The sequence below is a fragment of the Acinonyx jubatus genome, chromosome B3 (genome assembly GCF_027475565.1).
Source record: "Acinonyx jubatus isolate Ajub_Pintada_27869175 chromosome B3, VMU_Ajub_asm_v1.0, whole genome shotgun sequence".
Classification (NCBI taxonomy): Eukaryota; Metazoa; Chordata; class Mammalia; order Carnivora; family Felidae; genus Acinonyx; species Acinonyx jubatus.
Genome location: NC_069386.1, coordinates 27,072,982 through 27,088,973, shown reverse-complemented (window position 1 = coordinate 27,088,973; position 15,992 = coordinate 27,072,982). Strand labels below are relative to the sequence as shown.

Below are 15,992 nucleotides of genomic sequence, written 5' to 3'. Positions count from 1 at the left end.
CTGTTTTCCACAATGGCTGCACTAATTTACATTTCCACCAATAGTGCATGAGGGTTCATTTTTCTCCACATCCTTATCAACACCTTTTTATTTCTTGTCTTTTTCATTTTTGCCATTCTGACAGGTATATAGTGATATCTTCTTCGATATCTTAAAGTGGTTTTGATTTGTAATTCCCTGATGATTAGTGATTTAGTGATACTGAGAACCTTTTCATGAATATGTTGGCCATCTGTATGTCTTCTTTGGAGAAATATCTATTTAGGTCCTCTGTCCATTTTTTTAGGATTTGTGTGTGTGTGTGTATGTGTATGTTTGTGTGTGTGTGTGTGCGTATGTGTGTGTGTTGAGTTATATAAGTTCTTCCTATATTTTGGATATTAACCTCTTATCAGATATATCATTTGCTAAGGTTTTTTCCCTTTCAGTATGTTGCTTTCTGTTTTGTTGGTGGTTTCCTTCACTGTGCAGAAGCTTTTTAGTTTGATGTAGTCCCAGTAGTTTATTTTTATTTTTTTTAGATTTTTTAAAAACCTCTGCAATTATTAGTTTATTAGTGTCATCCAGGACTCAGATATTCAGTATTCCTACTGAAATTACATAAACAAATGCAAATGGAAAGTATCCAAGTCAAAATTATATAACAAAACATCACTCCATCACAAAATTGTGTACAATTACAAGAATGCTATTTTAAAACACTGGCACTTTAAGAGAACTATAATCTCAAAAACGACAAAATTGCCAAATTGTTCCCTAAACTGCTAAGTAGATAAACATGACTCTAATGAATGAGTTTGGGTTTCGTAAAGAAAAATCAAATTCAAATCCAATAGCTCCTACTGAAATACAAAGTTTTAAATGTCTTCTTCCCTCAGGCTTCTTTGATTTATATAAAGGAGCAAACTACAATATAGGAAAATATACCAGATTTTAAGTGTGGTATACATTTTAGAAGTTGGTCCAATTAATTAAAAATACCTTTAATGGAGAGTCAGGTTTCCTAAGAAATCCATATTTAGATAAATAGGAGAAGACATTTACAGCCAGCACTTTTTTTTTTTCCAGAGCCTTTTCTGGGACTAATGTCAACAAAAAATTTAATATGGCAGTCTTGTATTTTAAGCTCACACTTTTGGGGATACATTCTCAGGTCTTCTTTAATGTGGGAACTGCAAATATAACTGCCATTACATGGTAATGGGTGTTAAAGAATGTAGAGTCCTCATGTAAAGATTAGAACATACTTTTCTCTTAGTCCTTCAAGGACAGACTTTCAAAATGTTTGATTCTACTAATCCCATGCTGTGAATAGACTGATTACTCTTCACTTTATATATGTGACTGGGCTATGTGAAATCTGTATCAACTGATCAAGACTGGAGTTTCAGTTATGGATGAAAACTATCTCAATTCAACTTTATTACCCTCATCATGAGTATGCAGGGTGTAGACAAAACTTTTTATCAGCTAACTATATGAAAAGATAAACACTGTAATAACCCATGTGATCCAAAATGGGCAAAAGCAAAAGACTAACTTCCCCTCAAGGAGAAAAATTTCAGACGTATGAAAAGGACAACAATACTAATTAAAAAATTGTATTTATTTAGAAGCATTCAGAATGTCAACAAAACAGCTGCAACTTTTTTTTTTTTGCAACTACAGAGTGGTTCAGTTAACAACAACTAAGCTGCATCAGAGACAACTGAAGATGAAAAAACTACCATTCCCATATATAACTAATTTGTGCTGTGCACAAACAAGAACCTGCTTTAAATTTCCATGCCAGGGGTGCCTGGGTGGCTTGGTCGGTTAAGCGTCCGACTTCAGCTCAGGTCATGATCTCACGGTCCGTGGGTTCGAGCCCCGCGTTGGGCTCTGTGCAGACAGCTCAGAGCCTGGAGCCTGTTTCAGATTCTGTGTCTCCCTCTCTCTCTGCTCCTCCCCTGTTCATGCTCTGTCTCTCTCTGTCTCAAAAATAAATAAACGTTAAAAAAAATAAAAAAAAATAAATTTCCATGCCAATTTACAACCCCCATACTGTACCAGACAAGGTTAGTGGCTATTGAAAATACCACCAGGACAGGGCTATCTAAAGACACATTAGGTAGTGTGTTAACTATACAAAAAAATACACTCTACAGATTAAAAAAAATCCTACACAGCCTTACATTTCAATTTTTTTCTTTAAAAGGAGTGAGTTGTATACAGGGGGGGTTAAATTCTTTATAGACAAGAAAGAAAAAACTGTGCTAGAACCAACTTATTCATCATCATTATCTTCTTCATCTTCATCTTCTTCATCTTCCTCCTCTTCCTCCTCCTCATCTTCCTCGTCCTCCTCCTCTTCCTTCTTTTTCTTGCTTTTTTCAGCCTTGATGACTCCCTTTTTTGCTGTATCAGGATTTCCTTTAGCTCAGTATGCAGCAATATCCTTTTCATATTTTTCCTTCAGCTTCGCAGCCTTCTTTTCATAAGGCTGCTTGTCATCTGCAGTGGTGTTAATTCCACATGTCTCCCAGTTTCTTTGCAACATCACCAATGGATAGGCCAGGATGTTCTCCTTTGATTTTTGGGTGTACTCAGAACAAAACAAGAAAAAGGCCGAAGGAGGCCTCTTGGGTGCATTGGGGTTCTTGAACTTCTTTCTTGTTTCCCCTTTAGGGGGGATTAAGTTTTCATTTCTTTTTCATAACGGGCCTTGTCCACCTTTGCCATGTCTTCAAACTTTCCTTTATCTTTAGCAGGCATGGTCTTCCACCTCTCTGAGCACTTCTTAGAAAATTCTGAGAAGTTGACTGAAACATCTGGGTGCTTCTTCTTGTGCTCCTCTCAGCAAGTTTGCACAAAGAATACATGTGATGACATTTTGCTTCTCGGCTCCTTAGGATCTCCTTTGCCCATGTTTAATTATTTTCCTCAGCAAGCCACAGAGTCACCCAGTGCCCATCTGGCTCTCACTTGCCCTGGCACTGTCTCTATCCCCAGTAGTTTATTTTTGTTTCTGTTTCACTTGCCTTAAGAGACACATCTAGAAAACTGTTGCTATTGCCAGTGTGAAAGAAATGACTGCCTATATTCTCTCCTAGGGTTTTAGTGTTTCAGGTTTCACGTTTAGATCTTTAATCCATTTTGAGCTTATTTTTGTATATAATGTCAGAGAGTAGTCCAGTTTCATTCTTTTCCATGTAGCTGTCCAGTTTTCCAGAACCATTTGTTGAAAAGACTGTATTTTCCTTATGGTATATTCTTGCTTAGTTGTCATAGATTAATTGACCATGTAAGTGTGGGTTTATTTCTGGAGGCTCCATTCTGTTCCATTGATCTGTTTTTGTGCCAGTACCATGCTGTTTTGATTACTATAGCTTTGTAGTATATCTTGAAATCTGGGATTGTGATATCTCCAGCTTTGATTTCCATTTAAAAAGGAGTTGTTGAATCAGATTTTGGAAGTGTGAAATGATTATTCATTAAATTAATTAAATCTAAGAGAATGCAAAACAAGACTTAGCCATTTTGAAAATATCAGAAAGGTATTGAAAAAGATGTTTCAACATGACTTTCTGCATTCTACAAACATGTGTCAAGCACAGACCATGTACCAGCGCCCTTCCACAAACAGAGACAGAGTACAAACACCCCAGAGCCTGCTCTTGAGGGCCGGCCAGTGGGAGAGCACACCTCAGGGCTGGGCAGTGATAGTGTCATTAGAAGATGAGATTCAATGGGCCTGGGGATGTGATATGAGCAGAGGTGGAACTCAAAGGACTCTAAAGGCTTGGGGAGACTCAGATTCACCTAGGCCCCGAGAACCACAGGTAAGAAAGATATAATAATGATGACTGGGTCAGGACACTGTCAGGAGACCTCAGAGGGGGCCAACAGCATGGCCTGATTGTTAAATTATAATTGTTAAATTATAAATTCTTAAAAGACTCTGTTGGTACAACCAGTAACAGCACTGCAATTTCTTTTTTGAATTGTTTGGTTACGTCTTAGTCAGTGTGTTTTTTGATCAAATCCACATTCCTACTTTCCAGAAAACTTAGGGGAATATAATTGATAAATACAAGCCTGATAGCCCAGATAAAGCTTGTGTCCAGGAAACTCAGCCTTTAAAAATGCTAGTGAAGATCCTCCAAATTTGAATTTTAGCATCTCCAGCAAGAAACATATGCAAATACTCAACGTTAACTTTGCCCTCCTCTGTAACTTTCACCAAGCTGCTTTTTATGATGCCATGCATTTACAGGTCAGCAGTGTTTTCCTTCATACCATGTTATGGAAAGAATTTCTAACATGTGCTTTGAGATTGATATTACCCAAAGCTTCATAAAGGTGTCTGAGGTTTGGCAGACTAGACAGATGCAAATAGGACTGCTGTTGGTGTGACTTGGGGCCTACTTTTTCTCTTACAGGTGCTGTATACGGTGGCTGAAAGTTGCAAGCCTGTTTGTCTTTGTGGTGGTGTGCTCTGTGAGTACCACAGAGCTCTGCTGATGGGTCAGCAGAGCCATGGGGTGCCATGGGCTGGGTAGCAAGGCACCTGAGATATGGCGCTCACACTTTCTTTGGAGGAGATGCTGAGGGCATGTGGGATGGTGGGCTGAGGTTGGTGAGGGAGGCAGACCCTTAGCAATGCTCAACTGCTGTGATCCACATGTGACACAACAGAAGACCTGGGGACTTGGCTTTGCTTTATAGAAGCAGTTAGCTTACTCCCTGGGTCTAACTTTCCACCTCAAAGTGGCTTGCCAATTCTGTTTTCAACCACATGCAATAAAACTATTTGTGTTGGGATATGTCCAGCATCATGGGTGGCCCCAAGAATGTTTAGTGTCCCTTTGAGATGGTGCTCTAGGCCTCCATCTAACTGGGCTGCCCTGTTTGGGAGGGAATGAAGCTCCCTGTTTGCCCTTTTCTTGGATGCTTCTCCAATTCCACTTGCCCATGCATTCTAAGGGGGGACTGCAGAGCCATGTTTCTGGAGGTGACCTGAGTATGCCCTCTGACAGGAAGAGTCAGGTGTCTTGCTGCATTTGTGTGGTTTATATCCTGATGTAGTCCTCGCTGGAATCACATTGCAGGTGCTCAAATTTTTTTGCCAAATGAGTGTAAGATTCTTTGTGCCCAGGTGTGCATCTCTGTATGTGTACACATGTGTGTGTACATGCCTGGCTGTGTGTGCACATGTGGGTGTGAGGTCCTCTGTGTCTGGCTGTGTGTTTGTGTGTCTGAATGCCTGTGTGGGACATGTGGGTCATTTGTGGTCTGTGATCATTTTAAGATTGTATCTGTGCTTGGGGTCTTAATTCTGGGGGTGTATCAATTTTCAGCATTGACATAAGATAGTTTGTGTGCACCATTGCTGAAGACCCCAGTGGGTGGTTGGTGCATGCTGCTGTGATAGCATGTGAGATTGTGAGCAAGGATGGGGTGTGTGAATGGTGTTTTCATGACTGTGCAATGTAGATTCCAGGATGTGTGTGGCCATGGCTCTTCTATGTAGGCAGCCTGTGGTTATGGCTCATGCTGAACGCTATATGACTGGAAACTTCACATGACCAAATGTGGCTGTGAATACTTATTTTTCATTATCTGTATCTGTGGACATGAATATTGGGACTCTGTGTATGTGTGCAAGATTGTGCATGAGAAGAGTCTCCTCTTCTAAGTGTGACATATAGAGAGCAATGTTGCATCTTGAGCAGCAAGGGTGGTGCATGAAGTCAATACTGGCTGAATTGAATTGAATACCTGCAACCCTTTAAAAACCCATAGGGAGGGGAGCAGTGGCCCAGAGAAAGGAAGTCTATGCATGAAATAAGAAACAATTACATTGAACTCTGAAAACTTCATGAGTTTACTTTTTTGGCTACCAGTTTATCTCTTTACTTCCTATTCACATAAATGTGTGGTTCTGAAGCTCCAGCTGTTTAACAAGGCTGGTCGTGGGGTGGGGACTGGGATTTTCAAGGAGAAGGAAGGGTGGGCCAATTCCCCCACTGATTTCTGGAGGTATGACCTGAGCATGTTGTTTAGTCTTAAGCCTTCTTCTGGGAGATAAAGTTTTGGTGATTTGAGGAATTTGTTTTGAACTTCTTATAACAATCATCTTATGATCACTTCAATGTACTTTCTGATCAGGTATAAGCTGCTCTGCGAATTCCACAAAACATACTTTAACCATCACGTGGGTTGTGTTCCCTTTCCTCCAGTATGGGAAAACCACGTTTACCTACCTCTGATGATTTAATTTTGTGGCTGGGTGGTTAATCCTTAAAATCAACAAATATCAATAGTTAAGATCCATTATAGTGGAGAATAATATAGTGAATCAGAATTTTATATTTTAATATCTAAGAAAAACTATTTAGAGTGAGCTGGTGAATATTGGATACATCAGTCAACACCATTATCATACCCATATTTTCAAATTTTATCAAAATTATTTAAATCCTATTGTTTTTCTGCTATAAATCTATCATTAAATGTTTCTGATTGTTACAGATTTTATTCAGCCTGTATCCAGATCAAGGAAAGTTCTGGCAGTTGTTGGCTGTGTCACCCCTGCAAAGCTACTGTATCCAGTCTGTAGACTGCAAAGGATAGTTGTCCATGGTTGAGATTCACAGAGACACCAGAGAACTATTACAACTGTTACTGAAGGTCACAGCATAGGTGATCACTGTTCCTCTCATGAGTATTGTGTTCCTCTAGGACATTAAAAAAATTTCTTTTAAAGTTCACTTATTTATTTTTGAGAGAGAGCACACATAAACTGGGGAGAGGCAAAGAGAGAGGGAGAGGGAGAATCAGAAGCAGGCTCTGTGCACTGTCAGCATGGAGCCTGATGTGGGGCTCGATCTCATGAACCATGAGACCATGACCGGAGCCGAAATCAAGAGTCTGCTGCTTAACTGACCGAGCCACTCAGGCACCCCTTACTGCAGGACATGTGATGAAACATGAGGCCAGAACAGAAGACAAGAGAAGCACTAGTGAGACTGTGATGGATAGCTGGTGGTGAGGTTCCTCCTGGGGTGATGATGATAGCCAACTGGCACATTCCAGTTAGGGCCTGGCTCCCCTGGGCTCTTGGATACTCTGATTTGTACCCCTACCCATTTCCTTTTGCATTTCAGCTTAGGTGGTTTCTAATGACCTATATTTTTCTTTTCTTTTTTCTTTTCTTTTCTTTTCTTTTCTTTTCTTTCCTTTTCTCTTCTTTTCTTTTCTCTTCTTTTCTTTCTTTTATTTTTTATTTTTTTAGAGAGAGTGTGTGAGCAGGGGAGGGGCGGAGGAAGAGAGATAATCTTAAGCAAGCTCCACACTCAGCATGGAGCCCCATGCAGGGCTCGATCTCATGACTGTGAGATCATGATCTGAGCTGAAATCAGGAGTCAGACTCTCAACTGACTGAGCCATACAGGTGCCCCTCTACTGGCCTTTCTTTAAATTCATTGGTTCTTTTCTTTGGCTGTGTCATCTGGGCTTGATGACTGCTTGGCTTCTTCAAATCAAGTTCTCTCGTGTCTTTTTGTAGGCCTCATAGTTTGTCAATAAAAGCCAGATGTGTTGTATAGGATAATAGATATTAAGTGTGTTAGTCAACTTGGACTGCCCTAACAAAATACCACAGCCTGGGGGTAACAGACCTTTATCATTCACAGTTCTGGAGGCTGGACGTCCAAAGTCAAGGTGCTGACCAATTTGATTTCTGGTGAGGGCTCTCTTTCTGGCTGGCAGATGGCTGCCTTCCTCCTATGTCCTACAGGGCCTTTCCTCAGTGTGTGTGTGTGTGTGTGTGTGTGTGTGTGTGTGTGTGTGTGTATGTGCACGTGTATGTGGAGAGAAAGAGCATTCTCTGGTGGCTGTTCTTATAAGGACACAATCCTTTCATATCAGGGCCCCACTGTATGACTTCATTGAACCTCAGTTGCTTCCTTAGAGGCCCCATCTCTAGACATAGCCACACTGGGGGTCAAGGCTTCAACATATGAATTTGGCAGGGGGACATAGCATTCAATCCATAACACTGTGGGCTTTAGCTGGGGTTCTGTGTAAATCTAGTCAGAGTTCGGCTATGTTGCAGTGTGTGGTTGCCATGGTAACCTCTAATATCCCAGACACTTGGAATTGCTTGGCTTCTCTCCAGCTGTCTGCTAGGCTGTGCACTGTTCCTACTCCTCTGCGAGGGGTAGAGTTACTTTCCCCTCTTTCCTGCCACTACTGGCTCCTGGGGTTACATTGTGCCCTTAGGCTACCAGATTTGATGTGCTTCCCCAGGAAATTAAGGTTTCTCCACCAGTCTTCTCAATCTCTCCATATCTTCCCTGTGAGCACCTGCTAGGGTCCCTGGAGCAAAACCGTACAAGAAGATGCTAACACCCCTATTTTGTGGCTCCCAGGGCCTCCCAAGTCTCACGCTAGCCCACACTTGACCTTGAGCTGTTTAAAATTTTTCTGATTTAATCTTGCCTGCTTCTGTATGTGGTGGTAGCACCTGTCTCAGGGAAGCAATGCTTGGCCCTGTTCCTCCCCGCATTCACCTGCCTTACTCTAGATTTCAAGTTAGGTGTTGTGATGCAGCCTCATTCTTGATAGAATAAGTCATTAACTTAACATTTGTTCCCTGTTTTCTGGTTGTGAGAGTGGGATTGGTGTGTTTCTAGCTCTTTATGTATCCCAAATGAAACTGGAAGTCCAAAGCCCACACCCTCTCTTAGAATGGACATTGGAATTAGGATATTGAAGCATGAAATCCCCTAAAGTTCCCAGTCCTGCTTAGAGCAGTAGGGTTAGTGGTAGGTCCTGAGGAAGGGACATCTTGGAAAGCAAACAAAGGAGGAGAAGAGGGCAAGGAGGAGAAAGGAGTGGGGAGGAAGAGGAAGCAGGTGGAGGAGGAGAGTGGTGGAGGAGGAGGGAGAAGAGGAGGCAGATGTGTCCCTTTCAAGTATTTATGATAATTACCTTTTATTTTCTGATTATTACCTTTTAAAAGGAATTAAATCATGCATAGAGCTACATGAAGATTTTTTTCTCTAGTATCTTCAATTGATAAGCTGGGTGCACTGAAATTTTAGGAAATTGGATAATTTTCCTTGCAGTCACCAAAAGCTATCACATATTATTGTTTCTTCTAGTTCTTCTGGGGAGTTCCCCAGAATATCCTCTCACTCAGCTGAGCCACTCTTCACCCACAGGGTATCAGCAACATTCCAGAAAGACCTAGCACTTAAGGCCTTCAGGTGGGCTCATGAGATGGCTCTGGTGAGCAGTGCATGGTGCATCCCTGCCCTTTAATAAATGAGAGCACTCATCTGTACCTGCTCTCAGGACAGGGTAGCTCTGTTTTCCATCTAAGGGCTTGCTAAAGTCTTGATGTTTGCTTCACCACTTTAAAAATGTGTCTGAGTTTTAGGTAAAGATGTATATCCCTGTGAGAGAATTGGAAAGCTCTGTGATTTTTATGAGCTTTGTTTTTCATTCATATGTCTTACCTCTATATCATCTCCATTAAACAAAACTAAGATATCCTTCTGCTTTCCTTAGCTCCTCCTGGAGCCTTCTCAAAGAAAGGTGTGGAGGCCTGGCTTCATGATGTCCCTATAAGATAGATGCTGCCTTCCCTTCATGGGACTTCACTGTAGGTGATCATAACCTGCTGCCCAGGCTGACCCAAGAGCTTGGAGTGAAGGGCTGGATACTGTCCAGAAACAGTCTTCAGTGAGAACCAGATAGGGAGAGGGAAATATTTTGGAGAATCTGTGTTATTACTGTACTGTGGCAACTCCTGTATGAACCTTAGCAGTTAGTAGAAATCATAAGTAAGCATAAGTAAGGATATAACAGGATAAAATCAGATAATAACAAATAAGAGTCCTCTATTCATCCCACCAAGAAATGTACCTTGTCACTTTTATTCTACAGCATTGTGCACAGTCTTCCTTCCAAAGCAGCCCAAGTACACTAGGCCTTTCCTGGGACTTGAATGAGCCTAGGCCCATCCTGGTGGCTGGCAGGCAAAAATGGTTTCTCCTGGCAGCAAGGGAAACTGGGGAGGTCTCTCTTCTGTTCTCTGAGCAGCGTGTATATTTGGGTGAAGACAGAAAAGAAGTGGAAGGGATAGAGAGAGCTGTGTGAGATGGTAGGGATGCTGCAGAGTGGCTCTTATATGTTTAGTGACATTTGTGAAGGATGGCAAGTCAGACTTTATTCAGAAACCTAGTGATAGTTGTAGAGACCACTGCAGTGTGGGAGAGGGATTGAACTTGAAAACTGGGACTTTAAAACTAAGGAACAGGGTGGGGGGCAGTGGATGAAAAACTACCAAGAGGAAGCATCAGGGGTGAGAGGAGACTCTGGCCAAGCTGACCTCACTGGATTCTTGCTGTAGGCTGGCCAGAGTGATCAGACATCAATTAAGGATGGTGGGGCATGAGGAACCTGATCAGATATTGAGTGTGATCAGATATGGGGAATGCAGATTCTGACTAAATTAACCTACCAGGATTCTTGCTAAAACTGGACAATGCAGAGATAAACACAGAACCCCCAAAGTCACGGCTTAGTCTTAGAGAAGAGAGTTCAAAGGTGCATGACTAAAGTTTGGTCAAAAAGAGACTCACTCTGTCAATCATTAACCCTAATTAAGGCTGATTTAAGCTTCTTGTGGGTTCCTCAGAAAACATAATAAATTTCCCATATGTTTCTGGAAGCTCACAGACCTTCTTCAAGGACCCTAGGCTGAGAACTTCCTGAGGGGGGTTGTGAAAGGAGAGATCAGAAGTCATAGGTCTCCCTCAAATGTTCCCAGAGAGCCAACTGCTGATGGTATCTACAAAAGGTGGGGGCAGACTGGGGAAAAGCTAGCTTGTGCACCAGAGTTTGGACCTTTGAAGGTGATTCTCAGCAAAGGGGTGTTATTGTGCAGGTCTGAGGCAGGCAGTGATTCTGGCCTGATTTTGATAGTCAGTAGTGGTGTCCTCATTGTTGTTTTCATTAGTGAAGAACCCCATTGTTCTTCCTTGTTGACTTCTGGCCAGACCCCTGGATGGACCGAGCTGAGTAAGAGGCCTGGATGACAGACACTAGGGGTGTGTGTTTTAGTGGGAAGTGATCTTGGAGAAAGCTCCCGTATGCATTAACTGGAGAATAACAAAGCTACCTTTTCTCCTATGAGGTTTTCTTTGTAACAATCGGGCTTTGTCACCTCAGTAATTGTAGGGGTTATTTTAGAAGCTTTGTGAAACAGGAAATGACTGCGATTGCAGGCACCTGAGGTTCTTTTTCCCTGAGTTGTTCTCTGTGCTTATTATGGGGGAGACATGTTCAAGGCTCCCAGGTCATTAGGTGAATAATGGTCAGCAAGCCAGGTTAAATATAAGCAGCTTAATTAGGCTTGTTCACTGGCCTTCCTCCTTTTCTTCTCTCCCTCCTCCCTTCTATTATTTTTCTTTGTTTCTTGACATATGGTCCATTTTCCATCACACCCTTCAGAGTAGATCTGGGCTCCCAAAGTACATAAAGGAAACACTATACACATTAAAGGATTTTGTCCCCTCCTGTTCTTCCTCTCTTACACCCTAAGCTCCTTATACTACCTCATAATTATGTTCTCCAATATGATAACCACTAGCCACTAGCCACTAGTGGCTCTTTAAATTTAAATTTATGTTAATGGAGTAAATAACATTAAAGTTTCACTACCTCATTCACACCAGCCATATTTCAAATGCATAATAGTCAATTGTGATTTGTGGCTACCATATCAGGCAGCATAGATATAAAACATTCCTGTCACCACATAGAATTTGATTGGTCAGTACCAGTCTAGAAATTAAGGGCAATCATTCATCCATTTGGTCCCAAACACTGGAGAAAATACATTGGCACTAGATAGATTTATTTTTATTGAATTGATCAATCTTAAAAGTTTCGTACTTTATCAAATGACATTGCTCCCATTTTTATCATGAAGATGGGTCCAAAGGGTCCCCACTTTCTTTCCTCAGTTCAACTAAGCAAGAGTTGTGTCAAAGAAAAATTGCATAAGTTAAACAGTAAGGAAGACTTTATTTAAGACTATTGTCAATGGTGGGGGGGGGTGGCGGGGAGATTGAACTCAACTCCAAATACAACAGGGGAAGCTAGGAATCTACAGTAGGATGAGGGTGAGGATGGAAAATTACCAAGGGGAACTTGGTTGTGTATGAGGAGAGAAGGGATTCTCAATAAACTGGGCTCACCAGGCCAAAGTTGAGGACTAATCAAGAAGAGGGCTCAGAGGAGCCCGACTCAAGTTTGGTCAAGGAGGAAGTCCTGGCCAGTGTTAATGAGCCTGGCATTTGATAGGCACTGTAGCAAACTTAAGGGTAAATCCAAGGGAACTCTACAGTTTAGGCAGAAATGAAGGCCTCTCTTCAGGCTATTGTGGATTTGTTCCATGTCCAGCAGCCAGCACATTGCCTATTGTTCAGAAGTGTTTTATGTGTCTTTCTCCCCACCATACATACACCTCTAGGACAGTTGCCCACACTTGGACAACCAGTGCAGAGTCAATGGTCACACTCAGAGGACAACAGGAAGATGCTTAACCAGGAACTCAGTGGAGGGAGGTCTAGGGGGCTCACAGAGTAGGAAGAAGGTTCATGGAAGACATGTCAAGTTAGGTCATGAAAAATGGCTTTGATTTGGGTAATGGGAAAGGCAGGAGACTTCTTTGATGCAGTCAGAGGAAGGATGCAATTTCTCTCTGACTTCTCTATTGCCCGCCCCCAGCAGGGACTCTGGTCTATGTTTGGAGGACTTCAAGGATGATGCTGTAAACAAATATTTATTGGTAAAATAAGTATTTTGGGGGGCGTCTAATGTGGTGAGAACTAAATTAGTCTCCAGAGAAGTAGAGAAATGAATAAGATGCAGATACTTTTCTTGAGGAGCGAGACCAGTTGGGAAGAAAAATCTTAAACAAACTGCAATATGGCATGAGTCAAATCTACAGAGGATCCACTGGAGTCGTAGATGACAAGCAAAGATTTTAAGAGAGGAGTGGAGAGCTTGAGTGAAATCTCAAAAGATGGCAGAAGTTCTTCATACTTGGAGAAGGCATTTGAAGCAAAGGCAGGGTACTATGTGTTAGGAGAATGGCAGATAGTTCAATATGTCTGCAAGTCAAGGATCAAAGCTGCCTGCAGGGATGAGGCTTGATTAGAGGCTCCTGTTTTCTGTGATCTGGAAGTCACAGATGATGCCAGAGCATCTCAGTGGGCTTTGAATCCTAAGTACATGGTGGGCATGTAGAAAGACAGAGGAAAGGAAGGGTGGAAGTAAATGTGGTCCTGTGTCTATGTGGTTTTGTGTGCGCTCCATGTGATTAGTTAATCACAGGGTGATTTGTTATATGGTTGTCTCCTCAAGAGGTCATGAGATGCCCTTTAACCCCCAGGTTTTTATTCATTTATTTCTTGGTATGCAATAGATGCTCCACAAACATTCCTTAAATCTGAGGGAGAAGCCACTGCTTTTCCAATGTTAGCCTCTAGGTGGTGCTGTTCCATCTCCTGGGTTTCTGCAAGGTCTCTAGAAGCCTTTCTGAACTAAAATATTTCTCCCCACCCTGTATCTTGTGTTTGATCAGGGGAAAGACGAGGACAGGAGTAATTTTGGCGTGGCAGAAGCAGCAGTGTCTCTTTGGGCCTTTTGTTGGTACATTCTGCCTCATGTGTGACTTGTTTCCATTTGTCCTTGATGGAACCCAAGTAGCAGCATAGGTATGTGGAGAGGCTTTCCAGCCAATTGCTGGGGACAGCTGCACATTCTGGGCTGTCTTATAGACAGTGCTGATAAAGCGCTTTCTTTACCAGGATGTGTTTGTATAATAATTTTTTTAAACTAGTATATTTTGCTGGAGGAAATGGATAATGAAAAAGGATTAACCATTCACTGGCACTCAACACTCAATGCAAATCCTGTATACACTGTGGCAACAGTGAAGTTCTACCTTTTCCCTAAGTCTCTTCCATAAACCACCTGTTTCTTTTAGGGTTTCTGAATCTTCCTACAACTAGTGAGCTGCTGCTAAGACTTTTGAGGCCTTATACAAAACATAGATTATTTTGAGATTCATTTTTCCACCTACAACAATTTTCTCTTCTGGATGAAAATGACTGGGCCAGCCTTTTTGTAAAATCCATGTCATATCCCCCAGGACCTTGCAGCAGAGGCAAGAGTTGGCCCAGAACAGAGAGGGAAGGGCTGGGTCGCACAGACCCCTATGTTTGTGCAACACCCAAATGCAGGATGTAAGTGCTAAGGGGCGAGCCTGCAGTGGGGAGTAAGTATCATGGGAATTATATTTTGTGTGGGGAAAAAGCCTCTTTTCCTGATAATTCTTCCCTGATCAAGACCCCTTAACACACTTTGAGGGAATTTCTCTCCTCTCACTTATTTAGCTGACTCCAGAATTCTTATTTTAAGTTCTCTTTGTGATTTCTCATTGTACAAATAGGGACCTGGCACCTGAGGATTTGGGCATGGATGTTGATCTGTGTATCTGTTCAGTCATGCAGCCATCCTGTCTACTAGCTCACCATGGGTCCAGGAACTTGGGCAGGAGTTTTATGCTGGCTGCAAAAGCAGAAGCAGAGATAAGGGTAGAATGGGGAGACACCACCACTTAGAGGTTAAACCAGAGGACCTGAAACATAACACAATCAGAAATGCAATTTCTGCAGGGCAAAACACAATGTAAAGCCAATGTGTATGTCAGGAGTGAGGTGCTGAGGAGATAAGGAGTGGTCAATGGCTGCAGTACAGTTGGAGGAAACATCCTGGATATGCATTTCTGTGTGCACCTTCTGAGGAGGGTACTCACTGAGTGGGTGGTGGGGGCACTTTAGGCCTCTCTTCCATGCTTTGTGGTTCACCTTGACTTTGCCCCAGCTTCAAACCTCACCAGCCATGTGGACTCCACACTGCTCCAGGTGGACCTGGAAGGGGCCCTGGTGGCCAGTGGCCCAAGTCATACTGGAAGAGAAGAACATGTTGTGGTGGAGGTGACCCAGGCCGATGTTCCAGGCTCCAGGCGGCGGCGGCCACAGCAGGTTACACTTATACTTTACTTAAAAGGAATTGAAAAAACTCACTTCATCTCTTCATAAATTGATTTCCTTTTGAGTGGATTTGATGGGAAGCCATAAGGTAATGACACCATTCTTTTTTTTGTAATTTTATTTTTTATTTTTTAAAATTTACATCCAAATTAGTTGGCATATAGTGAAACAATGATTTCAGGAGTAGATTCCTTAATGCCCCTTACCCATTTAGCCCATCCCCCCTCCCACAACCCCTCCAGTAACCCTCAGTTTGTTCTCCATACTTAATGAGCCTCTTCTGTTTTGTCCCCCTCCCTGTTTTTATATTATTTTTGTTTCCCTTCCCTTATGTTCATCTGTTTTGTTTCTTAAAGTCCTCATATGAGTGAAGTCATATGATTTTTGTCTTTCTCTGACTAATTTCACTTAGCATAATAGTCTCCAGTTCCATCCACATAGTTGCAAATGGCAAGATTTCATTCTTTTTGATGACACCATTCTTAGGCAAGCCCTGTCTTTTGCTTTGTCTTTGCAATTATTTTTTCTCCTTTTGTCTAAGATAATTATAAAACTCTTGCAATTTCAGTAAAATCAGGCTTGTGAGTTTTTTATTCAGATGATTTTATTGGACAATTCAGGGAAATATATATTTGAACGTAGTTTTCTGTTGTTAAATCACAATTAAACTTGGGCCTTACCTCATGGTATAGAAGATACACCACAGTTCCTTTGGGTTTGTGGACACTTAACCAAGTAGTTAAGACTTGCATAATTTCCTAAACCTTCTGCTTCTAAAGCAATAGGCTCTTGTACTTAGTGTCTCCTAGACCATCTTTAGCTCCCATACTTTGAAGGCAAGGAAGGTCAGCAGTGGTGTTGTCACCATGGCCC

At 42.0% G+C, this 15,992-nt stretch overlaps 1 protein-coding gene and 1 pseudogene across 3 annotated transcripts in view; one reads left to right on the top strand and one right to left on the bottom strand.

Annotated features, from left to right (window-relative positions):
• The window catches only part of OCA2 (OCA2 melanosomal transmembrane protein), a 492,350-nt gene that overhangs the window by 103,397 nt on the left and 372,961 nt on the right, over positions 1–15,992 (top strand). For all 3 annotated transcript variants that reach the window (XM_027067861.2, XM_053223670.1, XM_053223671.1), the window contains exons 5-7: positions 4,422–4,479; positions 6,514–6,586; positions 14,950–15,110. In XM_027067861.2, coding sequence (XP_026923662.1) covers positions 4,422–4,479; positions 6,514–6,586; positions 14,950–15,110 — 292 coding nt within the window. The remainder of the gene's footprint in view (positions 1–4,421; positions 4,480–6,513; positions 6,587–14,949; positions 15,111–15,992) is intronic.
• LOC106989402 (high mobility group protein B1-like) lies at positions 2,019–2,979 on the bottom strand (annotated as a pseudogene).